At 49.6% G+C, this 26,001-nt stretch overlaps 10 protein-coding genes across 10 annotated transcripts; 4 read left to right on the plus strand and 6 right to left on the minus strand.

Moving 5' to 3' along the window:
- Nucleotides 1-631: 631 nt before the first annotated feature.
- FMAN_10207 (uncharacterized protein) lies at nt 632-1,195 on the plus strand (the record flags this gene model as incomplete). The annotated part of the gene is made up of 3 exons (XM_041820855.1): nt 632-718; nt 771-801; nt 855-1,195. 3 exons carry the CDS (start codon nt 632-634, stop codon nt 1,193-1,195), a joined length of 459 nt encoding a protein of 152 aa, XP_041686694.1.
- Nucleotides 1,196-2,087: 892 nt separating this feature from the next.
- On the plus strand, nt 2,088-4,767 carry FMAN_10208 (uncharacterized protein; the record flags this gene model as incomplete). The annotated part of the gene is made up of 2 exons (XM_041820857.1): nt 2,088-4,593; nt 4,646-4,767. The coding sequence occupies 2 exons, from the start codon at nt 2,088-2,090 to the stop codon at nt 4,765-4,767; spliced, it is 2,628 nt and encodes an 875-aa protein (XP_041686695.1).
- A 455-nt stretch (nt 4,768-5,222) lies between these two features.
- FMAN_10209 (putative clathrin heavy chain) lies at nt 5,223-10,447 on the minus strand (the record flags this gene model as incomplete). Its single annotated transcript, XM_041820858.1, has 4 exons — nt 5,223-5,582; nt 5,632-9,864; nt 9,920-10,291; nt 10,361-10,447. The coding sequence occupies 4 exons, from the start codon at nt 10,445-10,447 to the stop codon at nt 5,223-5,225; spliced, it is 5,052 nt and encodes a 1,683-aa protein (XP_041686696.1).
- A 1,213-nt stretch (nt 10,448-11,660) lies between these two features.
- On the minus strand, nt 11,661-12,230 carry FMAN_10210 (uncharacterized protein; the record flags this gene model as incomplete). Its single annotated transcript, XM_041820859.1, has 1 exon — nt 11,661-12,230. One exon carries the CDS (start codon nt 12,228-12,230, stop codon nt 11,661-11,663), a length of 570 nt encoding a protein of 189 aa, XP_041686697.1.
- A 430-nt stretch (nt 12,231-12,660) lies between these two features.
- On the minus strand, nt 12,661-14,635 carry FMAN_10211 (putative aflatoxin efflux pump AFLT; the record flags this gene model as incomplete). The annotated part of the gene is made up of 6 exons (XM_041820860.1): nt 12,661-13,205; nt 13,256-13,756; nt 13,812-14,082; nt 14,132-14,183; nt 14,240-14,316; nt 14,369-14,635. The coding sequence occupies 6 exons, from the start codon at nt 14,633-14,635 to the stop codon at nt 12,661-12,663; spliced, it is 1,713 nt and encodes a 570-aa protein (XP_041686698.1).
- A 367-nt stretch (nt 14,636-15,002) lies between these two features.
- Nucleotides 15,003-17,036, minus strand: FMAN_10212 (uncharacterized protein; the record flags this gene model as incomplete). Its single annotated transcript, XM_041820861.1, has 4 exons — nt 15,003-15,607; nt 15,656-15,930; nt 15,976-16,191; nt 16,246-17,036. The coding sequence occupies 4 exons, from the start codon at nt 17,034-17,036 to the stop codon at nt 15,003-15,005; spliced, it is 1,887 nt and encodes a 628-aa protein (XP_041686699.1).
- Nucleotides 17,037-18,155: 1,119 nt separating this feature from the next.
- On the plus strand, nt 18,156-18,985 carry FMAN_10213 (uncharacterized protein; the record flags this gene model as incomplete). The annotated part of the gene is made up of 2 exons (XM_041820862.1): nt 18,156-18,505; nt 18,556-18,985. 2 exons carry the CDS (start codon nt 18,156-18,158, stop codon nt 18,983-18,985), a joined length of 780 nt encoding a protein of 259 aa, XP_041686700.1.
- Nucleotides 18,986-19,489: 504 nt separating this feature from the next.
- Nucleotides 19,490-20,679, plus strand: FMAN_10214 (uncharacterized protein; the record flags this gene model as incomplete). Its single annotated transcript, XM_041820863.1, has 4 exons — nt 19,490-19,533; nt 19,615-19,829; nt 19,880-20,283; nt 20,338-20,679. The coding sequence occupies 4 exons, from the start codon at nt 19,490-19,492 to the stop codon at nt 20,677-20,679; spliced, it is 1,005 nt and encodes a 334-aa protein (XP_041686701.1).
- Nucleotides 20,680-21,561: 882 nt separating this feature from the next.
- FMAN_10215 (putative adenosylhomocysteinase (S-adenosyl-L-homocysteine hydrolase)) lies at nt 21,562-22,965 on the minus strand (the record flags this gene model as incomplete). The annotated part of the gene is made up of 2 exons (XM_041820864.1): nt 21,562-22,010; nt 22,065-22,965. The coding sequence occupies 2 exons, from the start codon at nt 22,963-22,965 to the stop codon at nt 21,562-21,564; spliced, it is 1,350 nt and encodes a 449-aa protein (XP_041686702.1).
- Nucleotides 22,966-24,365: 1,400 nt separating this feature from the next.
- FMAN_10216 (uncharacterized protein) lies at nt 24,366-25,604 on the minus strand (the record flags this gene model as incomplete). Its single annotated transcript, XM_041820865.1, has 3 exons — nt 24,366-24,927; nt 24,980-25,446; nt 25,539-25,604. The coding sequence occupies 3 exons, from the start codon at nt 25,602-25,604 to the stop codon at nt 24,366-24,368; spliced, it is 1,095 nt and encodes a 364-aa protein (XP_041686703.1).
- Between the last annotated feature and the right edge of the window lie 397 nt (nt 25,605-26,001).

The following is a 26,001-nucleotide window of genomic DNA, read 5'->3' on the forward strand; positions in this document are numbered from 1 at the left end:
TTAGTGTTTCTATACTTGATAGCGCCTATAATTGTATAGCATATCCAGAAGTTTGTCCATTTGACATATCATGATGACGGCTTTCCCCGAAGTTACAGCCCCACTCCCGGTCCGGACATACCGCCATCGTATTGACCGTATTGAAATCGATATGAGAGTACGGAGTTGACTGTTTGAACGACCGAAAAAGCAAGTATGAAAGCCTTATGAGGCAGGACGTCATCACGTGTCCATAAGCTGAACAGCACAGCCACTAGTCGTGGGTTGAACGAGGCGATGTGGTCGACCACTCAGAACTCGATCTGAGCTATAGGGCCAGCAAATGAGACACTGAGACTACAGCTCAAGCCATGGGCGGGACAGATACGATGAATGCGAGAATTGCGTGTGGGGTGATTGGCGGTTAGATCGGCATCACCACTTCGGCTGGGCGTTATTTGGCTTTCAGCCTTGGATATGGGATTGGGGATTGGGGTGTTAATGGGACTATAAAGATGGAGCTGGTTCCTTGATTGTGTATGAAGGATTACATGACATCAGACAAGATCCTGTTCTTAATTGCCTATATACTGCTGAACTGCACCTTTCAAACTATTATCTACACTTATACGATTTGGACCACACCGTCAAGATGGTTGGTTTTGGATCAGCAAAGGACCAGAAGAAGAATCATGAGGAGGTTGCAGATATCCCCGCGCACTTGTCCGACTTGCACTGCGTGAGTATTTTCTCGTATCTCGGCTGAAGATAATCTTGCTCACACACTATAGTTCACCGAGACAGACAACTGTATAACCACAAGTCAGTCATCATCATCATCTCCAATTCTCCCCAATTCCACTGACACGTCCCAGCAATGATGGACCTCCCTGGCTACCGCATCACCAAAGTCCTCGGAGCAGTCTACGGAATTACGGTACGCTCACGCAACATCGCCGCAGGAATCGGCATGGTTATAAAGAGCATGGCAGGCGGCGAACTGACCTGGTTCACTTCGATGCTGTACTCTTGCCGCAACGACTCTATCAGCCGGGTTGTGCAAGAAACGAAGAGGAGAGGGGGAAATGCCATCATTTGCCTGCGCTTTGAGACGGGAGATCTGGGAGGCTTTGCGCAGGCGAGTGCCTATGGGACTGCTTGTGTGGTTGAGAAGATTGAGGGCGCCAACGTTGAGGCGCCTCAGTTGACGCATTAACTTGACTTGGTTTGATGTTGAAGCCGGAGATTGTGAGGATACCCTTTCTAATTTACTTCGGCAGTATCACTATTCTTCTTATTATTATTCTTCTTAGATAGTATTATTTTTATCACTTTGAGTCTTCCTCTTAATAAATAAATGCTTGTCCATTGACCTTGAGCCCAATCGCGATCATAATACCCCGGATTTATTGCCCCGGGCCGCATGGTGAGTGGGGTGTATCCGGGGTTCGGAGGCCGGGGGATGGATGATGCTGCATGCGCCGGATCTCACATCGTATCGAAGCAGTTGAAACTCGATACAGAGTAACACTCAATATCATACAATTAGAGAAGCAATTGTCTGAGGACGCATTCATCGAGACAAACCCTCAATGTGAAACAAAACTCACTGATCGCCAGCTTACGTCATCAGAAGCTTCGCCCGATGCGACAAGTCGGCACAAGCACGAGCATGAGCACGAGCTTAGACGTATCATTAGCATCAGCATTAGCATCAGCACAGCCCATCATCCCCTCGCGTTAGTTAACTAGTCTCTATTGACAACCAAATACAGATCCAATTGACGCCTCGTTTCTTTCTTTTCTTTCGTCCACAACCATTTGCCCACTCATTTGTTTGCTCGTACTAGCCTATCGTTATTCATTTCAATCTCCGACGCTCGCTTCCGCGCGCACCGCAGCATGTGCCAGCACCAATAAACTAGACTCGCGTACCACAGACACCACCAACAACCAACACGATATACAACGGAGGACACCCTCCCCTAATAACGGCTTCAAATATGTCCCCGTTGAGCCCTGCCAGCGACCGTCGATACTCGGACGATTCCATCTCTTCGGCTTCGACGACGAGTCTTGTGTTCGATAGGATACAAGAGAAGACAATCATGGACGCTTCAAGAGATAACGGCGATTCTCGAGCTCTCGAGGACGATGATCCCCTCAAGGAAGAGGATGACCTAGAGACGGGTCCTTTCCTCGGTCCTGGAGCTTCCCTGCATCGTGAGCCCATGGATAGAGGATTGCGACGCATTCTCATCATTGTCGGCTCTGTCTTTGTCGCAGCTTGGCTTATAGGTCTCGGCACATTCCTCTATTTCGGTTCATATCATCACGAGAGCGATACCGAGCACGATCCTGATGCTGCGACGCGAGGTTCGGGAAAGGCCGTTACAATGGATCAGCTCTTCAGTGGCTTCTGGCAGGCCAAGTCACACAGTATCAGCTGGATTGGCGGTCCTGATGGGGAGGATGGTTTGCTGCTTGAGGTTGGAGCTAGCGAGAAGCCATACATCGTTGTTGAGGATATCCGCAGCGATAAGGAGGCCAGGTCACCCATTGATACAGAAGTCAAAGCCTCCAAGTCACGAACATTGATGAAGGATAACTTCTTTGTTTACGAGGGAAACCAATACTCTCCCGAATGGAACGAGCCCAGTCCCGATCTGAAGAAGGTCCTTCTCGGCGTCGAAAAGAAGAAAAACTGGCGTCACTCTTTCAGCGCCATCTACTTCATTCTCGATGTCGAGACTCAGGAAGCTGAACCGCTCGTCCCGGGCAAGCTCGATGCTCGAATTCAGCTCGCTACATGGAGTCCCAAGAGCGACGCCGTATCTTATACGCAAGACAACAACTTGTATATCCGAAAGTTGGACGATAAGAAGAATGTCGTCAAGATCACCAAGGATGGCGGTCCAGAGTACTTCTACGGTATTCCCGACTGGGTCTACGAGGAAGAAGTCTTTGGTGGCCGCAGCGCTACGTGGTGGTCTGACGATGGCAAGTACTTGGCCTTCCTTCGCACAAACGAGACGGGTGTTCCCGAGTTTCCAGTCCAGTTCTTCATCAAGCGACCCAGTGGCACAGACCCTGAACAGGGAGAAGAGGCGTATCCCGAGGTTGAGCAGATCAAGTATCCCAAAGCTGGTGCCCACAACCCAGTTGTTGACCTGCTCTTCTACGACGTGTCGAAGAAGGATGTCTTCTCTGTTGATATCGATGGTGCATTCGCAGACGATGATCGCATCATCAACAATCTTCTATGGGCCGGTGGCAAGGCTCTCGTCAAGGAGACCAACCGTGTCAGCGATATTCTCAAGGTCGTCCTGATCGACGTTGGTTCTCGCAAGGGCAAGACTGTCAACACTATCGACGTCGATGAGATTGACGGTGGTTGGTTCGAGATCTCCCACAAAACAGCTTACATCCCTGCTGATCCTGAGAATGGTCGTGATCACGATGGATACGTTGACTCTTATCTACACGAGGGCTATGATCACCTGGCTTACTTCACTCCTCTCGACAACCCTGAGCCCATTATGCTTACCAAGGGCAAATGGGAAATTGATGATGCTCCCTCAGCAATCGATCTCGCAAACAATTTAGTCTACTTCATCGCCGCGAAAGAGTCATCTATTCAGCGCCATGTCTACTCTGTCAAGCTTGACGGTACCTCTCTCGAAGCTCTGACTGACCCTGAGACTGAGGCTTACTACGATGCTTCCTTTTCCAAGGGTGCTGGCTTTGTCCTCCTGTCATACCGCGGACCCAAGGTTCCAAGCCAAAAGGTCATCTCCACACCTTCGAGTGTCTTTACCTACGAGCGTGTCGTCGAGGACAACTCCGAGCTAGCCGAGCGTGCCCGTCGCCACGAGCTTCCTGTTATGCAATACGGCACCCTCGATCTTGGTGATGGCGTTGAGGTCAACTACGTAGAAAGGCGTCCCCCTCACTTCGACCCGAAGAAGGAGTACCCTGTTCTCTTCCAGCAGTACTCCGGTCCGGGCTCTCAGTCTGTTACCAAGAGATTCTCCGTTGACTTCCAAGCCTATGTCGCCTCAGCCCTCGGCTATCTAGTTGTCACCGTCGATCCTCGAGGCACAGGCTTCCTTGGCCGCAAGCACCGTGTAGTAGTCCGCTCACAACTCGGTGTTCTGGAGTCGCAAGATCACATCGCCGCTGCCAAGTCTTTCGCTTCCCGTCCCTACGTCGATGCCGATCGCCTGGCCATCTGGGGCTGGTCCTATGGCGGCTTCACCACCCTCAAGACACTTGAGCAGGACGCCGGACGCACTTTCAGCTATGGCATGGCTGTCGCCCCTGTCACTGACTGGCGCTTCTACGACAGTATCTACACCGAGCGTTACATGCGTACACCGCAAGAGAACCCTGACGGCTACGACATGTCTATGATCGCCAATGCCACAGCTCTCGGCAGCAACAAGCGTTTCCTTCTTATGCACGGTGTTGCCGATGACAATGTCCACTTCCAGAACTCGCTCACGCTTCTTGATGAGCTTGATCTTGCGGGTGTAGAGAACTATGATGTCCACGTTTTCCCTGATAGCGATCATAGTATCTACTTCCATAACGGAAACCGCATCGTATACGATAGTAAGTTAGACCTTTTTGACGTAGTAAACTCGGACTGACAAGGGGGTTCTAGAACTTCGTAATTGGCTGATCAACGCCTTTAATGGCGAGTGGCTCAAGATCTCTGACCCAAAGCCTCACAAGGATGGCATCGAGAAGGAGAAGCGTGAGATTGATGCAGTGTCTTTGGTTTAGAATAGCGTTTTGTAACAGTGTCTGGATTGCATTATGGCAGATTAACAGTATCATCATGGCGTGTCACAGCGTTGCATTAAAGAGACAGGATAACAAAGACAAACCAATGTACTATCATACAACATACAGCAGTCCGACAGAATACATGCGTCTGACTGCGAAATTTAGTATCAGAACTTCCTCCTCCAGTCTACCACAAAAGCCCTTAGGAGGTCAATCGCTTAAAATCCTCCTTCCAACGCCCCCACGCGCAACTCGCGGGAGAAGCAAAATATGATTACAGGATCTGTATCCTCGCCAATAAACTATCCTTTTCTGATATCTGCGGGCGGGTATGGCGGGTACGAATCCATTTTGAAGTTATTCTCCTGTCCATGAAGATACTGATTATGCGCTACCGGTCCTCGGATATGGTAATAGGGAAGGCAGCGCCACATCGGTACCGGTACCTGCATCTAGAAACCGTAGCCGGTGGGCTGCGGCGCGAAGCCGTTTGCTTGGCCATATGGTGCAGGCGAGGGTGAAGAGCCCATGCCACCAGGTCCAGCTGTGATCATGAGTCTAGAAGCGCCGAGGATTGGTGTGTTGTCATCGGTCTTCTCCTTCTCTTGCTCCTTCGCCTTGCGGGCCTCATTGTCTGCCTTCAGAAGGGCGAGGTCCTTCGTTTGCTGGGCGAGCATGTTGATCATGTAAGGCATAGAGAAGTCCATGAGGCCATGGCGCCATGAGAGCTCCAGAACAAGGTCAGGGCGGATGAGCTCGTAGCAAGCGTACAGCATGCCAGTGTAACATTCCCGGTGGCCAATATCAACGAACTACAGATGTTAGTATATTAGAGATTTCCAGATCTCGACTGGCACTTACATATTGAAGGAGGTCGCTGACAATCTCGGTCTTGGCAGAGAGGGCAGCGGTTTCGATGGCGTCCTTGTACAGCTTGTCCTGCTTAGACAGGGCAATAGACTTCTCCCATCGCTTGTTCTTGCGGTAGATGGAAGCAGCAATCTGGCGGAAGAAGATGAGGTCGTGCTTCTCCAGGCGGCTCGCCAGCTCAGTAGCATCGTAGTTGTCATAGTTCTGAACTGAGTCACGTAGGGTCTTGTAATCCTCCTCCTCGATGAGCAGGTCGTTGACAGCCTCGTTCACAACACGCTTGTTCTGAGTTTGCACGTTGAGCAAGAAAGGCTTGATAAGAGGGAGGTCATCGTTCTTCTGGAAGATCTTGACGACGCGGTTAACGTCAATACGAGGAGTAAGAGTTGCAAGAAGGTCAGTGATGAGCGAGGGATGCTGCTCAACATAGAACTTGATAGCACGGTAGTAGATCTCCAGGTTGGCAACCTTAACCACGATCTCCTTGAACTGCTGATGGTCCCAGGAGTTCTCGGGTCGCTCGATGACGGCAAGAGCAGCGTTGTCAAATTCGTCATAATGGTAGTAGCAGAAGACCAGCTCAGGCCAGAGGTTCGCTTCCTCGCAGGCCTTGATCATCTTAGGGAGATTCATGCGAGACCAGAAGATCTTGATGTGCTCCATGAGACGGTCGGGGTGGTACTTGGAGAGGGCGATACCGAGCTCAGTGAACATTCCCATATGGGCACGCTCAAGGCCAAGACCTTGCTCGAGAAGGCTGATAAGCTCGTCAAAGTAACCGTTGCGCTCGTACTCCTTAACTAGGGTCTGGAGTTGCTCAGCATCGACAATCAAGTTGAGTCCACAAATCTGGGCAAGTCGGAATTCCTTCTTCTGAACACAGGCCTCGTGAACCTGCTTCCACACCTTGATGTTGTTGGCCTTGCGGGCACACTCAACGGCTGCTTGATAGTCACCGAGGTGAACAAGAGTGGTTGCCAACTTGGCCCAGTTAGAAATGCTGGTATAGAAGATCTTGGAAGCCTCGAACAAGCCTTCCTCGTAAGCCTTGTCACCAGATTCCTCAATGTTAGCAACGTTGGTAGCTCGGAGGAAGTCTTCAAGCTCGGAGAGCTGATCAAGACGAGCATAGGAGAAAGCCAGAGCAGTGTCGATAGCGGGCTCACGGAGGGTCTTGCGGCACATGCGCAGGTACTTGACAAGATCCTCGTTCTTGCCGGCGTGGGTAGCAACTTCAATGACCTCCAAGTAGTTGCGGGGGTCCTCAGCCTTAATGTAGGACTCGATAGCATCAGAGACACGGAGACCATCAAGCTGAGCCTTGGCAACCTTGCTCCAGACCTCAGGCAGGTCAACCTCTTCGGCATAACCCTGGGCACGGTCAATGCTGACGACGTTCTCGATCAGGACGTCAACAGCGGCAGACTTGTTATCAGCCTTCTTGTAGATCTCGAAAGCTTCCTCAAAGAGGCCAACCTCAATGGAGGCAGTGGCGATTTCATCGGCGTTGTAGTTGTCGAGCTTGTGAATGTAATCCATGACACGTCCCTTATCAGCCTTGGCAGCAGTGAACATAAGCAAGTTCTGGAGATTCTGGTTATCGCTGAAAGGTGAAGGCTCAAGAACAATCTTCTCAAGAAGTTCAATAAGCTCGAGAGGGAGATCATTCTCAAGGAAAGCAGCAACGGCCACGGAGACCTTCGAAGGGTCATTGGCCTCGGGAACCGCGGTCGCGGTGACTTGGTCAACAACAGATCGTCGGTGAATGTTGTTCTCGCTCAGCACGAAACCCCACAGCTCATTATCAGATCGCTCCAACAGATATCGCGCCTGGGCTCTGTACATAGAGTTCTCATTTGTGATGTTGACGAGCTCCAAGTCATTCTGTCCCTTGGAATAGGCAATGTAGGCCAGGTTGGGATCGCGCTTCTCACAGTACTTTCCGACTGTCAGAGTATCGTATTGATCGTTTTCTTTCAGGAACTTCTCCGGGTTGTTGTTGGAATCAATATAGATCTTGGCAAGAGCGTTGAAAACAGCTTGTTGCTGGTTACCCTCGTTAAGAGTCTTCTCGAGGAAGGGCAAGAGAAGCTTGAGTCGGTTTCGAGATTCAACCTCAGAGACAAGCGAATCAATGCTGATAGCCTGTGCGTTAACGGTCTGCAACAACTGCTTAATGACATTTTCATCGCAATCGACATCCAAAAGGCCTCCAATGACTTCGGGAGCTCGTGTGGGGTTCACAGACTGGACGTAAGTCTCAATAGCAGCAAATTGCTGGTTCTGGTACAGGTACAGAATCAGGTCGTGAACAAAGTTGAAACGATCGCAGACGATGATCAGAGGAAGCTGCTCGGGCAGCTTGGCTTCCTTAAGGAAGTTCTTGACCTTCTCTGGGTTATACACGTTACTATCGCGGCACAATCGCTCAACTTCATTAAACTGGCCCATCTTGGTAGCAGCCTCAATGTACTTGAAGTGCACGTCAGGGTCCTCAGACAGGTTCACAATGCTACCCAGGTAGTAGAACAGACCCTCAGCAGTCTTATACTTCTCGAAGAGATCAATTAGGCGAACAGCTCCCAAGAGGTCGGAGTACTTGGTGGCGATGGTAACCACTGACTGAAGGTTTTGTCGAATGTTCGTCTTCATCATAGCGTCTAGACAATCAAGGGATTGCTCGACAGAGAGCTTGCCGAAGAAGGTGGTGAGCCAGTCGGGGTTGAAGTTAGGGGAGCCAGGAATGTTGACAATGACACGCTTAATGGCCTCAGGGTCCTCATAGAGCTCTAAGGCCTTCTGAGGAAGGTTGGCCTGCTCGCAAAGTTGGGCAATGCGAGACTTATCGAAGTGAGTGAACATCTCATTGCCCAGAATAGCCTCGGCAACTTGAGGGGCATGCATCAGGTTCATCTCAAGTAGTCGGGTCTGAAGACGGGCATGTTCAGGCTTGTTCTCCTTCAGCGCATCCAGAAGGAAGGCAGTGGCTTGTTGGATCATACCCTGCCCTTGGAAGATGTCGCAAACACGCTCCAAATCAACCAAGGAGCCCTGTTCGTTATTAGCCAGGGCACTAGCAAATTCGGCACCCTTCTCAGGGTTGATGCGAATGATGTGCTGAAGAAGTTGGATATAATCAGGTTGATAGCCGGCCTGAGCCGAGTACGGGAGAATCTTATCAAACTGGCCAGTCTCAGCAAAACCAGCGACAACCTTTGCGGGGACCTCCGCCTTAAGGTAGATGGTAAGGGCCATGTTCATATCGTAAGGACGGACCAAGTCTCCGAGCGCCTCAGAGCAGTCCAACTTGCCCTCTTTCAACCACTTCTCGAGCAAATGCTTGCGGTTCTGCTGGAGAACCGGCTGTGCAAGCTCGAGGGTCTCCTCACGGTTCAAGGCGCCCTTGTCCAAAAGCATACCAAAGTATTGAAGTGTGAAAGCCATCTGGCCAGGTTGAACAGGAAGGCGCTTGAACTTCTCAATAGTCTCGGCGCTTCGCAGGAAGCCTCGCGGGGAGTTGGCGGCAACCTTAGCAGCCTCCAGATAACTCCCCGCGTTGAACAGCTGCTCGAATTGGCGGGCATATAGGTTATCAGCACCGGGAAGTCCAGCTCTTGAGGCCATCTTGATAGCCATCTCTGAGTTGGCGGGGTTCTGAAGAAGGTATGGGATGATGTTGTTGTCGTCGATGGTCACGAAAAGAACTTGACCCTTTCGGTTGATGCCAACAATACCAGAGGAGCCGTCGTCTGTGCATGTTGTGAAAATCGTCTCGCTCGAAATTCGGTTCATATAAATGCACGAGGCAGTCTCGAGATCATAGAGGTGGATAAAGCCGTACTTGGTCACCATGTAGATGACGCCGTACTTCTGAGAAACCTGGAGAGCGACGGGGAAATCGTTGGTGGCTTCGGGGGGGAAGAACATATCGACAGCCTTCTTCTGGAAAACTGGATTCGACTCGGGATGGTCGACCTCGACAATGTGAAGCTTGGCGCCGGTTGCCGTTCGTACAGCGAAACTGAAGAACTTGGTATCTTGGGGAGCACCTTCTAGGCGAAGGGTACCGAAGGCGGCGGCATGACCTTCTATGGCCTGGCTGATTCCACGATCTTTAGAGTAGAGCTGCATGGCACCAACCACACGGCCTTGCTGGGATGAGATGCCAACGACTACCATCCACTTGCCGTCGCTGTTAACTCGGTAGTTGATGATCTGGCAGCCCTAAAACGCCGTTAGCACTAGAATTCCAGATTAGTGGCGGATGAAAGCGGCTCACTTGAAGGTTATCATTGCGCTGGAAGACCTTGACGGGGGCATCTTGTCCCGCATCGTAGACATTCCAGTGGAAAACGCTGGTTGTTGTGACAAGACCAAGCTCGTTCTCGCTAATCCACTTCCAGAACTGGACATCCTCGTTCATGGTGCAGGACTTGAGCTTCTTCTTTTGCTCGAGGTCGAAGATCTGCAGTGTTCTAGACTGAGCCTTGAGAGCAATGACCTGTCGGTTCCAGTGCATGATGGCACTGTCGGCCTTGATCGGCCGACGGGTGACGTTGTTGCCATTCTTGAGCTCAATAATAACAACCTCAGGTTGGGCAGCTTCGTTCTTCTTCTCCCGCACACACACGTAAGAGTCGGACTCGAGTGTCTAGCTTCTAGTTAGCTCATGACATTGTTTATCGCGACCAAGTAGCTGGTGGCAGTTTGTGGAACATACGCAGGAGTTGAAGCCAATGCTCTGTGTGTCCACGCCAACATTGGCGAGCTGGACAAGCTCCTGAAACTTGATGGGCAGAGTCGGCATGGCGCCGGTGTGGCCTATGATGAGGTAAAAGGGACCTTTCTCAAATCGACGCTCCTAAGCTCGAGTTCGGTCGAAAGACTGGGAAGAAGAATTGGTATCGATCTCGGATCGATCGTCAGTAATTATGCCGGGGTTGCCTACGGTTGGCGCAGTGTGAGCTTCCATATGCCGCGTGGCAGGAGACGAGATTTCGAAGTAAACAAGCGCGAGGAATCGAAGAGAAAGAAAACAAAAGCGACGACGTGGAGATGCGAATTCCACTGATGGGCGCAGGCGAATTAGTCGTCGAGAGGGAGAGAGGTGGAATGGGTGTTGAAAGTGTGTTTTGGTTAAAGGAGAGAGCAGGAAGAAGGTTAGGTTAGGTCCAGGTCACTTTGGGTTACGTTACCTGTTCTGTTTGGAAGGAGCCACAGGTACAGCTAGCATTGAAGTGGAGAGTGGAGGTGCAGCACTGAGCCAGAGCAGAAGGTACGTACCTGCCTCGAAATACGGCGTGCCTGGGAAGCTAGCGGCCACTGGCTCGCACTGGCCCGGTGTGCCAATGCTGACAGCCTATTTCAAGAGCCAATAATTAATCGCATGGCGCCTTGATTTTCCGAGCCGGCCGAGATTGAGTCAAGCAGGCTTTCGTCATCAACAAACAGGCGCCAATGGATCAAGGAAAAGGGGGAGCATGCATCACTTCAAGATTGGTTACCCTGGACCCATCAGTTAGAATTGAAATGATTCAGCATAAAGCTTTAACCCAATGGCTGATATCTTGCTATGATAGTGGTCGCTGGCTTAAAGTGAGGCTCAATTTGATTTTCGTCAAAATTTGTAGTTAAACTTATTCTGATTAAGAGACCGGCTGTAGCTTGGTAGCACAACAGCTTTGACCTCAATTACAGCATGCTGCATGTGTAAGCAGATCTGACACGGACGGCGCCTGTTTATCAAAAGGTTCATGGAAATAAACAAGGAAGAACAAATCCGAGAAAACATTTACCCTCGTCTGTACTCCGTGTACGGGATCATACTCAGTACATATACCCCCTGTTCATATGACTTATTGAGAATCTCAAGAAACCATTTCAAGGTACACACAACAACTTGTATAGGCAAACTATATATCCTCATGCATTTGATGTGTTCCAGTGCATATCCAAACGCCATTTAGGACCTTGTTTGCTCAAGCTCAAACATATTAAACAAACCCAACTTCAACATCCAACTACGATAGATGTTCCCGATCAATATGATGTGTAACAGCCGCCTCATCTCCTTCAAACCATTCACAAAACGGACACTTGACCGTTTCAACGCCAGCACTGGGAACACTCCCCAAACCCTCATCAAAATCTGGTATGAAATCCGCCAAACTCCTTGGTGGAGGCCCAGTAGCAAACTCATCGTCTCGCCTCACATCCGTATATCGCATAGTAAATCTGGTTGACTGCGTCTGACTTCCCGTCTCTCCTGTCGCTGCAGTAGTGTTGCCCATTCTCTGTACTCGGCCCACCTGACCATCCTGTAATCGCACTTTGATACCTCGTGGATGATTGCCCCGCGTGAGAATATCCTGCACTATTCCTTTCGTCTCTTCTCCTGTGGGTTGGTCTTCTTTCAGAATGATATATACTGAAGCTCCAGGAATGACTTGTTGTACTGTTGGGACTGTGCCTGATGCTTGCTGTGGTGTTGCAGGTGCGCGAGATGGTCGTGATGAGCCTCCTCGTTGGTTATTCTGTTGTTGACGTGGGGGGCGAGGTTGCCGGTTTCGAGGCCGATTTGGCCGGTTCATCGTCGCAAAGAATGATGCTGAGCCCTTGAATAATACAAAAGTGGCTTGTCTTCTTGCCCAAAAATGAGATGGAAAATAAACCAAGGACTCAGGGAGCGCAATCTTGGTGAGGTTAAAACTGATTTGATGATGCATGAGTAACAAATAAGGTACTCACTGTTTCTCATGAAAAAAATTACCCTACAGCAAATATGACATAGCAAAAAGCATATATCACTTACAAACACAAACACAGCCAACGTTCGCAACTAGATTATAGTGGGAATAGAGATTTCATTTTTATTATAATGATACAATTAAGCTGAGATCGTCATACTATTTGTTGCCTCCAATTAGATGACCTAGGTGTTCACCGCTCCAAAACCAGCAATTCTATGTACGTTCGAATTCCACATCGTGCTTGAACCTCAAAGCCTTTGCTATTTTCTCTTCAAGCTTCTTCAGGAATAGGGGAAGGGTCGGGCTTCCTCCTGATATCCTTCCATCCCATTCCAAAAGATGAAAGCACCATGGCACAAGACGTGCCTACAGCAAGCAGAAACGTCGCACGTACACCTCTGGAGTAAGACCACAAAACTTGCGGTAAATCCGCTCCAGATACAACTTCACTGACTGCTCCAGCACCGGCATCGATGATCATGTCAGCGTTGATATCGGGAAGTCTTGCAACAAGCTCATTGCGAAGCTCATGAGTGAAAATGACATTGGCAGCTGTGATAAAGATCGCACTGCCAAAGGTCTGCGAGAAAGTCAAGATCGCCATGGCTATAGGAGTAACATCGGCACTTGTGTTCGCCTGGATAGCGATAATGGGCATCTGTAGACCGAGGCCACGGCCAAGACCTAACAAGATCTGATAACCGGCCCATGTAGCTGTGGAAGCGTAGGGGCCCATGGAAGAGGCCAGACCAAAGCCGATAGAGGAGAGGACGCCACTGGCTGTGGCGAATGGAAGATAATAGCCAACCCTTTGAGCTGCTGTCTGTTAGCTGAAGGACTTCAAGTTCTATACCAAGAGGACTTACCAAGAGCGCCACTCGCGACAGCTGCGAAGATAACACTGAGAATGCTGGGCAGAAGATTGACACCACTAGTGAAAGGTGAAGCATTTTTCGCTGATTGGAAATAGACAGGAAAATAGTACGATGCCACCATCACCGTAGAAAAGAGGAATGACTGTGACAGACACGAAGCCCAGACCTCTCTTGTGCGCACAATTGGAAGAGGAATCATGGCCTCTGAACCAACACGATGCTCCCAGTATATGAAGATAATGAAAAGAACACCGCCGCCACAGAAGAGCCCAATGACAGTTGCAGAATCCCAAGGATACTCAAGACCACCCCATTGAAGAGCTAGTAGCAACATCACTATGCTGGGGCAGAACAAGACGAAGCCGGTGAAGTCGAGTTTCGTTTTAAGAATCTGCATGGCGCTTTCGTCTCTATTGGCTCGATGATCGGGCATATGGACGAATAGAATCAGGACTGCACATATCGCACCGATGGGAAGGTTGATGTAAAAACCTAGATTCATAGTCAGGATTTGTATAAGTCTTGACTAAGGATGAATATGACTTACACCATCGCCAAGTGGTATACTGAGTGAAAGCGCCTCCTATCAAAGGGCCGCTGATGAGACCCAGCTGAGCAAACCCCATGATAATACCAACGAGGGACGGACGCCTGTGAATAGGGACGGCCTTTGCAATCATAGTAAGAGCACCATTCTGGATGCCAGAAGAGCCTATTCCAGCAACGGCTCGGCCGATGATCAACATAGCAGACGACTGGGCTACGCCGCAAATAAGACTGCCAACTTCGAACACGAAGAATAGCGCTAAGAAAGTCCACTGCAGTATGTGAGACTAGGCACTATAGATTGGGCTGGAGCTTACTCACTCTTGTGTTGAAGTACATGTATATTTTGCCGGTAAGTGGTTGTAGGGCAGCACTGTGACATATCGTGGTCAGCAAATGTAGAAGGATTCCACCTAGCGCTGACCCTACCTAGCAAGATTGTATGCACTGGCATACCATCCTATGTCCGGTAAAGAATGAAAGTCCGAGGTTATACGCGGAACAGCCTAAATATCCTTAGTATTGAGTGTAACTCCAAGGACTGAATATGCGAATTACCGTTGAGATGATGGACATATCTAGCAGCATCAAGAATGCAGCAAGCGTAAGGGATATCATCATGCTTGCAAGCTTCCACCCCGATATCCATTCAGTTTCCTCCTCCTCTGTTATGAGTTCGCCATCGCCATCTTCTGATTTCTTCGGCTTCTCGTCTTGATTGGGTTCGTTCAAGGTCGGTGTATTTGAACGCGATTCGGTCTTTTCATCATCGCCGCTGATGGGGTGAGGCTCGTTGCGCTCTGTATTCGATGTCGGCGTAGTCATATTATCCATATTATCACACTCAAAGATAGACCTTCAAACAAGGATGCAGAGTTGGTTGAGCCTTGAGGCTTTCAAAAAGTTGCCTGGCATCTTGGGGATACCGCATTTTTAAACAATTTGACGAAACAGCAATATAAGACATAAGCACTGTCTCTCCTAAGGAATTCATAGTGTACTTTCTAGCCCGGGGTTCATTTGTTGTGGTGTTAAGGCTGAATGTGGTGTCAACGGAGTTGGCTATCGCTTCTGGAACGGAATTCCGCTCAACCATTGAGCTCGCAGAACTAATTGGACCATACGCTTTTCTTGGTCCTTTTCCAGATGGATTCGGTGCAATATTATCTCCCGGTATGCATGCTTCAAGATACTAAAACTCCCATGGCCCAAAAACGTCGCCCATCCAAGTTACATCACCAAAATCAATCATATTAATGTTCACCATGTCCATGGATGCCTGAGCCGTTGAAGGCGGAGGAGGCGTTGGTATCGGCGGACCTGCTCCTTGATTTGTCGGTATCGAAGATGCATTTCTGAGGTGCCGTGACAGTGTAGGTTCCCATGAAATTCGAATGTTGTTCATAATCTTAGCTCCCATAACAAACACCGTTTCTTCACCTGGACTTGTTTTCATCTTGTAGACAGAATCCAGCCGTGTGAAGAATTCAACGACTTGGTCCAGTAGTACAAGTAAGTCTGCTGTATTTCGGACAAACTCCTTGTCCCAAGCAGGATCCTCAGACGTAGTGAGTCGATAGAGGGCGATCTGAACCTGCGACAGCTGGATATAGATTGCAAAGGGTGCTCCTGGAGCTTCTTCCGGAGTTATGCCAAAGAACACGTCGTACCATGATCTTATTGCTTGAAGGCAAGAATACATGCTTTCAATTCGCTGATTGACTGGGATGTTTTGCATAAAGAGTCCGACGGAGTTGATTTGAATCTCTGTCGCGAGCGAATGTGCTTGCAAAACCGCTGGAATCTGTCAGTATGCCTTTCACTAAGAATGCATGTCAGACTCACGGGTTATAGGCATATTCGCTGGCAATCCGTCTCGGACTGCTTGGAGTTTGGCAAGTAAACTCTTTCTGAAAACATATGTGGGCGCTGAAGATGACTCGCCCATGACATCTCGAACAAGCAGTTTCTGTGCCTCATCTGCAACAAGCTGATACCTTACAAATGCGGCCAGAAGCTCGTCAGACGGCCATAGTTTGTCTCTTTCGAGAGCTTCCAGGCAATCACTCATATGCGGTGTCCATTGAAGAGGATCCATCTTGCCAACGAATGATGACATGCTATATATGTCAATAAAGTTTGTAATCTCAGGGAATGTTACTTACACTGAAGTCAAAAACCACAGTGACACAACAGCTCGCCTTTCTTCTTGAGTGCGTAGCCGAGGTGGAGGGGGCCGTCCTCCCCACATCTTGAAACATATTGTGAAGTACTGTTCTTCAACAGGGGCTTTGGTGAGACCGAGATCATATGCAAGTAGGACAGCCATTTGGCAAAATGTGATGATAAACGGCCTGCCTGGACTTGAAGTGGTGGCAGCCCTAGATAGCTAGAGTCAGAACATGTTGCGATGAGAACCTTGGTGATCAACTGACCATGAAATGTAACATATGAGTCCCTGAAGGCAGTCCATAGATCTCTCATGATTTATGATAATTCTCGTGGCGATTTCTTGGCGCACTTGATCTTTCATCTTCATCTGCTGCTCAACACACATAGAGGTGATGTTCATAATACATAACCACAGGAATGGCTTCTCCTTCCGGAGAGTCGCGGCTGTTACATCCTGTGGTAAAATCATGCAAGGAAAGTTCTTCAGCCATTGTTGGAATTTTGCCAGATGCATTTCGGCCTCTTCTGGGGTGGGATCAAGCGAGGCGGAGGGATCTTCACCAATGCTGGATGGGGAGGTATTGGGGTGGGTATTGGCCGTGCTTCTTGAATCATAATTATGAGGCACAGGATACGGACGGGGATAACTTTCTGAGGAGGAAGAGGACGCTGCAGCAGTTGCTAGTGATTCTAACCGGCTAGTGAGGTGACCCATGTTGGAGGAGTTCATCAAGGGGCTTGAGTCACCGGGACCTGCGGAGTGCAAATGCCCATTTGACGGCTGAGAAGCGCGCAGAATAGTGACGAGGTCTTCAAGTTTCTCTTCAAGCTGAGCGGTTCTAGAAGACGTTGACTTTTTCGCAACCCGTTTGCGCGAGGTTGCCATTGGCTGACATGGCTTGCCAAGACGATGGCATCTTTCACAATCCTGGCCAGAAGGTCTCAAGATACACTTGCATTTAGCTCTTTGACATGCAGTGCAAGCTCTGCCATAGCCAGCGGGAGTCCCTGTCGTACTAGAGGCTGCAGAGCCTGACAGTTCGGGTGGTGCCATCGGTTTAAGGTTGTGTAACTGCTGCGCCAAGAGACCTCGCGTACGTAAACAAACAGACAAACAAAGAAGTGATGAACAAATCCCGGTTGCGCAGTAGGGCTGATAGGAATTCGAGAATCAGTTTTGAAGGGGTTTGGTATGGGAATTGAAAGAGATCGGAGTTAGGGAATGCCGGGGGGTTAAGATAACGGAGTTCGGAATTCGACCAATTCCGTATTACTATATCCAAGCATTCGCAATTCTATGATGACCCGAAGTACAGTCGATGAAGCCATGAATTCGGAGAGATTTAGCCAGATCATCATGTGTTATCAATCAGAATGCCTCTGGTCTGATTTCAATGCGTGGCGTGAAATTCTGTTTTCATCATCAAATCCCTACGGAATCTGGCCAGCCCTGCGGAGTCTACCTATGCCGGCTAGGCCAGAGACTTCACTAGCAGTAGGCTTATCTCTATACCAGCATTAGTAGTTATTGGAACTTTTTATCACGTGTAGTTAGACCAACAGATCTTCCTGTTGAGAGTCTTATACCCAAATCACTGACATTCATTTTGCTATTTCTACACCTTTTCATGGCTTCTTAGTTTATACTATAGTACATATGTAGGCTGGGTACTCCGTATAAACAATTTGTTTAGTCGAAATTGCCGTGTGGTTACTTCTACCGGTACAAGCCGTTATACAAGCATGGTTTACAGTTGCAAGTTTTAGGATGCTTAAAGAAGGCGAATAGGCGATATGACTTGAAGGAAGAAGATTTTCTCTTGAATTGAATTCATGACGATCTATTCCGCGAACTTTAATCTTATCTAAAGAACAGGGAACCAACAATATCTTTTGTCCTTTGCTTTCCTGGTCAGATCTCAGGGTTACATTACAAGCCAAATCCGCCTTCCCTTTATTGGGCGCAAAATCTACCAGCACGCCCCTTAATTGGCTGGACATGACTTAGCTTCAGGGGCCAATCAAAGCCGGTGTTTCCCGCTCTTCTCAATCAACTAACGTCACAAGCGTACCTATCTTCGGGTCACTTTACCTTGTAGATTTCTTCTCAATTCCATCTTCATCGCCGACATCGCAGTTCCCAATAACCATAGCCAACCCGTCAAATATCACCATGGCAGTTCCGTCTGTCGTAGTAGCTGAGATACTGCCTCGATTCCTTCTCCCTCGTCTCAGCTGGGGCCCTCCACTCTCCGTATCACGGGCGACCCGACCATTTGCCTCTATCCCTTCCAGCGATCAAAGGAGGTCATTCGCATCAATCCAGGCTGGTCCTGTTCCCAGACGTCGCTCTCCGCCAGCCGAAAGTCCTATTGTAAAGCGAGCGTTCCATGCGACAACCATCAGACAACGAGATCACCATTTCGATACGCTCAAGTTTGTTAAGCGATTACAGGGTGAAGGGTTTACTGAGGAGCAGTCGGCTGCAATGATGAAGGTGTTGAATGATGTTATTGAAGAGAGGTGCGCTCTATTTTTCGAACATACTCTCCCCATGTTAATTGACCATACAGTATCCAAAATCTCACCCGAACAATGGTACTCCGCGAAGATGCAGCAAAAGCAACATACACTCAAAAGGTCGACTTTGCCAAGTTGCGTTCCGAGCTTCTCTCCGCCGACTCTACCGAATCCAACACGACGCGCACAGCTCACGAACGATTGACAAACGACATTGCCAAACTCAGCAACCGACTGCGCGACGAGATCAGTCGAACACAAGCTAGCGTGCGCCTCGACCTTAATTTAGAGAAGGGCCGTATTAGGGAGGAGGCTGTGGGCCAGGAGCTCAAGATCAAGGAGACGGAGACAAAGATTGAGCAGGAGGTTGCTGCGCTGAGGGAGAAGCTGGAGCAGGTCAAGTTCCAGACACTCCAGTGGCTTATGGGTGTGTGCACCGGTTTCGCGGCGCTGTTACTTGGTGCTTGGAGATTGCTCATGTAAAATCTGGGTGCATCGGGTGGGTGTTGTTTGGAGTCAGGCGGCTTGGAGTTGTATAAACAGTGTCATGGTTCACCTTAACCGATAGATTTTCTAGTGTCTGAATTCAAATTTGTGCATAACATATCACTTATTCTGGCTTGATTTGATGCGGATCAGATCAATTCAACTTGCCTCTAACAACTCCCCATACTTGAATACTCTATAATGTTGTGCTCGTTCCGGATTTTATGATGAAGAGCTTTCGATGGCGCCTTTTAACAACAACTTCAAGGACTCAACAGAACACACCCCGCCCCCGCCCCCACATCACCCCGCCATAGACGGACATTGTATGTCCTTGATTCGGGATGTATTGTCTGTCGGCCGGAAAGCCGAAGGTCCTTTGATAGTCCGACCGGACAAGAGAGATCTGACTCGATGTTGTGACAGATATAAACCCATTTGAAGGATCTCAAAAGCCTCATCCCTTTCCCCTATCGTTGATATTCCTCAAAACTGTTCAATATGGCAGATAAACCAAAGGTCCTCTTCCTAGGCAGTATCAAGCAGTAAGTTCTGTTCATACCTCAAGGAACATGAATGTTCTATATTCTCCATCTACAGATATCGCAGTTAACATGCTGCTCTAGAGCTCACGAAGAGTTCGCATCGCTCTGTGAGATTGTAGAACCTGTCTACCCAAAGTCGAATCAGCGATCTGCTTTTATAGAAGAGACCGAGTCTGGTGCGTTCGATGGAGTCAAGGCTATCTACGGTACAAACAAGTCTGTTGGCATTACTGGACCCTTTGATGCTGAGTTACTGGATGTCTTGCCCAAGTCTCTCAAGTTCATTTGCCATAATGGTGAGTATTTCGAGTATACCGTGACCAGGTTTACTAAGTAACTACTCCAGGCGCCGGATATGACCCAATTCATGTCTCTGAATGCACCTCTCGTGGTATCCTCGTTTCAAACACACCCACAGCTGTAGACGATGCCACGGCTGATATCACTATCTTTCTTCTCATTGGCGCCTTGAGAAATATCTCATCCTCCATCTTCACTCTCCGAGAGGGAACTTGGCGGGGCACCCCTCCACCATCGCTTGGTCATGATCCTCAAGGCAAAGTGCTAGGTATTCTGGGCATGGGAGGCATTGGTCGCAATGTTGCACGCAAAGCCCGCGCTTTTGGCATGACTGTGAGGTACCACAACCGGAGCCGGTTATCACCTGATCTAGAGGACGGTGCTGAATATGTTGACTTCGAGACACTTCTCAAAGACAGTGATGTATTGAGTCTCAACTTACCCCTGAACGTGAGTCTGGTCATAATTAGAGTATTCTCGGGATTCTGGACTGACCGTTTACAGCCCAAAACCCGGCATACTATCGGAAAACCTCAATTCGACATTATGAAGCGTGGCATTGTAATCGTCAACACCGCTCGTGGTGCAGTGATGGACGAAGCTGCTCTCGTCGAGGCTCTCGAATCAGGACAGGTTGCCAGTGCTGGTCTTGATGTCTTTGAGAACGAACCAGAGGTTCACCCAGGGCTCTTGAAGAATAAGAACGTCTTGCTTGTTCCACACATGGGAACTTGGACTGTAGAGACCGAGAGACTGATGGAGGCTTGGGCCATGGACAATGTTCGTCTAGCAGTGACAGAAGGAAAGTTAAAGAGTATCGTTTCTGAGCAGAAGGATCTGCAATAGGCAGTAACTCTGTCTGTACATCATACCTTAGCGGTTTGAAGAGGTTCTGAACGTATAGAACAGGCGAACAAAGAATAGATAGATAGCCCAACTGAATCTAGTATGTTACACACACATCCAAGCTGATCTGACTTCGAGTACTTGGAATGAAAGTCCTTCATCGCTTCTTGAACTAGATTGGATGATAGATTGCAAATAACCTTGAATCTTCTTAATTCAATTTAGCTGGCTACCTTGAAGTGAAACAACTCAACGGTTCAAATGAGCCCGGAAAACAGCAAACCCAAAACAAGCCCAGAGTTACGAGATGGCTTCACCCCAAGGCTACGTGGATGTGACCCAACCTTTGCACGGTTGCACAGTCAGGATATCATGATGGAAGAATCACATGAGAAGCAATAGCGTTAGAGTCAGAATATCTCTTTTTGAAGTTCTACTCTATCCTGGCCACGGTTGACGGGCCTGCCTGTATCGAGTTACCATCTCATCCATCCCTGTGGGGGAGGTCTCGTCTTGGTCATATCCGTCCATATCATTCCATTCATCATCCATTTTTATAATCTCGAAGGGGGGAATCATGATTAGCAAAAAAGCCAACGCCATTTTGTTGAAAAAGCAAGATTTTTTTGCCCCTCCCTGCACCCTGCGAGGAGTCTTCTCTTTGATGATTTAGAGAAGTAACCCAAATAAGCAGAAACAAAGAAGAGAAGAGAAAAAAAATCAGAAAACCGCAGATGTCCTTGTAACTCTCCCAACCCATATGCCATGCAAGTTCATGCTGTTGAAACTAGAATTTTGCCGATTGTCATGTCGACAGAAGAGGGAAAAGTTCGTTACACGTAGGAATCCAGTTGAAGGATCCTGGGTATTGATTACACACGCTTAGTAGCGGTAGATATCGGCCTTGAAGGGACCCTCGACGGTGAGGCCGAGGTACTCAGCCTGGACCTTGCTGAGGGTGCTGAGCTCAGCCTGGCAGTGGTCGAGGTGGAGACGGGCGACCTCCTCATCGAGGATCTTGGGGAGGACGTAGACACCAACGTCGAGCTTGTCGGTCTTGGCGAACTCGACGTACTTCTCACCCCAAGCCTTGTCGGCGGCCTTGTACAGCATGATCTGGGCAAGGACCTGGTTGGTGAAAGAGCAAGACATGACGAAAGAAGAGTGGCCAGTAGCACAGCCAAGGTTGACAAGACGGCCCTCAGCAAGGAGGATGATGTGACGGCCGTTGGGCATGAGGAAACGGTCAACCTGGGGCTTGATGTTCTGGACAGAGCTGGCGTTGGCCTTGAGCCAAGCAACGTCAATCTCGATATCGAAGTGACCAATGTCTGTTTACCAATGTCAGTGATGAATCATTTAGTGAAAGAGCGATGTAAACTTACTGCAGACAATGGCGTCGTTGGGCATAGCCTCGAAGTGCTCGCCAGTGAGGATATCACGGCAGCCGGTGGTGGTAACAAAGATTTGACCGACCTTGGCGGCCTTCTCCATGGTGGTGACTTGGTAACCGGCCATAGCAGCCTGGAGAGCGTTGATGGGGTCAATCTCGGTAACGAGGACGCGGGCACCCATGCCGTGGAGGGCCATGGCGCAACCCTTACCGACATCACCGAAACCGGCAACGACGGCGACCTTGCCAGCAATCATGACATCGGTAGCACGCTTGATACCGTCGACAAGGGACTCACGGCAGCCGTAAAGGTTGTCGAACTTGGACTTGGTGACGGAGTCGTTGACGTTGATGGCGGGGACAAGGAGCTTGCCATCCTTGAGCATGCGGTAAAGGTGGTGGACACCGGTGGTGGTCTCCTCAGAGACACCGAAGCAGTCCTTGAGCATCTCAGGGTACTTCTGGTGGACAAGGGTGGTCAGGTCACCACCGTCGTCGAGGATGAGGTTGAGCTTCTTGTTGTCCTTGAAGGCAGTGAGCTGCTGCTCGAGGCACCAGTTGTACTCCTCCTCGGTCTCGCCCTTCCAGGCAAAGACGGGGACACCGGCGGCGGCAATGGCAGCAGCGGCGTGGTCCTGGGTGCTGAAGATGTTGCAGCTGGTCCAGGTAACCTCAGCACCGAGAGCAGTGAGGGTCTCGATGAGGACGGCGGTCTGGATGGTCATGTGAAGGCAGCCAGCAATGCGGGCACCGGCGAGAGGCTGGTCGGCAGCATACTTGGCTCGGGTCTGCATGAGACCAGGCATCTCATTCTCAGCGAGCTCAATCTCCTTGCGGCCAAAGGCGGCCAGAGAAAGGTCAGCGACCTTGAACTTGTGGGCGGGAGCAGACATGATGAATGGATGTGGAGGAGGAAGGGATGAAAGGATGGATGAGAGGAGAAGGAAGAAGAAGAGAGAATAGAAAGAGGAGAAGAAGGGATTGAAAAAGTCGAATGGGAAGTGGAAGAATATGTAGGTTGTAGAATCAACGAGATAACATTGGGCGGGGCAGAGAGAACTGCTTCTATGGGCTGAGAGCCTCTGGAGGGGCCTGGAGGGGGAGGGGTTGACCAGGGCCCAGCAGTGTCAGTGGGGTTTTTTTCGCGGGCGGTGAAGTCAATGGACGGCAAAATGAGGGGCAGAATTTTCTTCTGCCATTGAGGCCCAGCAATTTTGAGGCGGGGCAGCGCAGAAATGCACTCCGAGTCCAGTCGATCTCCAGGCTAGGTACTTGTAAGCGGGTGGTTGGCTGGGTGCTGAGCCTGGTACCCTGGAGGAACCTGGCGGTTTGAAGCGCCAAAAGGTACCTCCGAGCGAGAGTGGATCTCAGGGACTCGGAGAATCCACCAGAGGAAAAAATAAAGAGGAGCTTTCTCATGATGGGAAGCTCCTCCAGGTCTTGGTACGAATACGGGACTAGTGAGAAGGAGACCACGTTGATTTTTCTCAACCAGCGAGTGGGCAAATTGTTAGACCTCTGTTCTGCTGTCTATAGTGACTATCTGATCTTCAATTGTTCGTTCCGACTGTGCATATGTAACTTGCTTCGTACAGATGCAGCTTTGGCTGACTTTGACTTGACCCTTGGATATTCCCCGCTCGGAAGCCGAGCACCGCTTCACGCGAACACTACGGGTCATTGATCGTCTGCAAGCTACGAACAGACCGACTAATCTGTATATCCGAATATTCTGAGGGGAGAGTCAGCTCGGAGGCACCTCTTTGGTCTTGCTATAAGGCTCACACTGAAACCAGACTCATCACTTCGTCTCATATGCCTTCTCGGCGTGTAAGAGTGAGATGAGATATTTATACAGTGAAACCTGGTCTTGGATCAACTACGAACCACATCAAATCCCGATGTTATTTGCCGAGTTTACTGAAAGACAAAACAACAAGCCGACAGTACCAATGAACTTCTAAACGTAAAATTGTTTCAATGCTCTCAGACTTTGAGAACTTGATTGCAGGCGCTATCTACGAAGCCAGCTTTTTATGACCAAGGCAATGCTACAGTCGTGTCCATCTCTTCGTGACTCCTCAACATCAACACATCAACACATCAACGTCAGGCTGGCCCCTCATGTACTCATCAAGTGCTCCTCTCTTTCTCTCAACGCTTTAAAATCTAGACCAGCACTCGATATTATCGACATTGTCCGGAACGCCGCCAATGCAAACCATCACTGAGCGTCTCGTATTCCTGAAATCCCCCGAGACTTTTTGAAATCCCCGTCTCGCCCGTCCTCCATCTATTTTGGCATCAAGTTCTCCCGCACGGCAAACATCTTGGCACTGACGTTGGCTGTGAATCCATCCACCTGCTTGCTGTATTGCTCCACCTGCTTCGCGTTCAGCATACCCTCCAGTCTGCTGGGCTCCTGGGGAAGCTTGAACAGTCGCTGCCACTCATCCTCGGGAAGAGGAGCTTGCTTGGCAGCAGCACGTTGGGCATTCTCAGCCTTGCGCTTGGTCTGCCATTGTGTAATCTTGGTCTGCTCACGACCGAGTTGTCGCTGGTAGAACTGGAAGTTGTTGAGGTCGGTATAGTGAGACTCGATGCTCTCGAGCAGAAGATCGCAGGTCTTCTCGAGGAAGGGGTCGATCGCAAGGTCGAGGTTGTCGATAGAGGGGTACAGAGGAGGCTCGAGAGCGTTACGGTTGAGGTCATCCAGCGATGAGGGTTGCTCAATATCACCCTTCACGGGAGCGGAAGGAATCTGGTGGAGGAAGGTTGTGAGGAGGTGAGAGTTGTGGACGTTGACAGGGACCTCGGTGAGGATATCCTTGAAGGTGAGCTTAGACTTTTGCAAGCTGTTACTGGTTAGCATCTCTGTCTCTGGTTGTGGTAATAGCATCATCGTACCTCTCGGTTGTGAACTTGCCCTCCTTGTATGCGCTCATGAAAGCAGGGGACAGGCGGAAAGCCCGGAAGGTCAAGTTGCCCTGAGAGCTCTTGCTAGCATCGTGGACGAGGGCGACAGTGTTCTCGTTGGCGCTTTGGTAATGGAACTGGTTCTCGATGAAGTTCAAGTTGACAAAGTTGCCCATGGTGGCACTTGTGTACCAACCAACGTTGTTGGCGTCGACGTTGACCTCCTTGAGGTGTCGGATCATCTCATTTTGGTAGTGAATGTTGTTCTTCTGTCGGGGAGCAGCAGCGGCGATCTGCGAAGCATCGTTCTGGTGGCTATCGGTCGTAGCGGGGTCGACGGTAGGGAAAGGGAACGTGTTGGTGACCTCGAGAAGACCCTCGCTCTCCATACCAACAATGGCTCCAGTCGCAACAGAAGGGAAAGCCGAAGAGCAGTGCTTGGCAATCTTCATGATAACCTACACCACCGACTGAGGTCAGTCCCATTACTCTTTACTCGTCCTTCAAGAGGGGGTCTCAAAGACCAAAAGGTGGGGCATATTCAACTCACCAAAGCCTCGACTTGAACGGCCTGGAAAGGCGCAGCAACAGGCGCATCGTTGGGAGCGTCCGCCATATTGACAAAAATTCGGGACGAGATATTCACGGTGCCGCGAGAGAAGGATAGAAGTTCGGCGCTACGATCGCGAAAGAGGCGAGTGGTGTTGCAAGGCTTCGGGGCTCTGAAAGGTGGGAATATCGAAACTTTTCGTTCGTGTACTCATTTGTGGGCTGTGGGATGTCTAGGCGGTGACGTGTGGCAGATTATATATCCCGCGATTGACGTTACGAGCCGGCCTACGATCTTCGTTTATCACCACCAGGCCAAGCATACGGCGGCCAGAAGAGTGCCTTATTTACCCAAATTTACCGATTTCACGCTCGATATCATGATACGGACTGGATGTGTACTTTGTCTCTCTTATGCGTCTCTTCGCGGTCCGTTCGGAGCTGGGCACCTTGCCCTCACTCTC

Source organism: Fusarium mangiferae (genome assembly GCF_900044065.1).
Source record: "Fusarium mangiferae strain MRC7560 genome assembly, contig: FMAN_scaffold011, whole genome shotgun sequence".
NCBI classification, from domain to species: domain Eukaryota; kingdom Fungi; phylum Ascomycota; class Sordariomycetes; order Hypocreales; family Nectriaceae; genus Fusarium; species Fusarium mangiferae.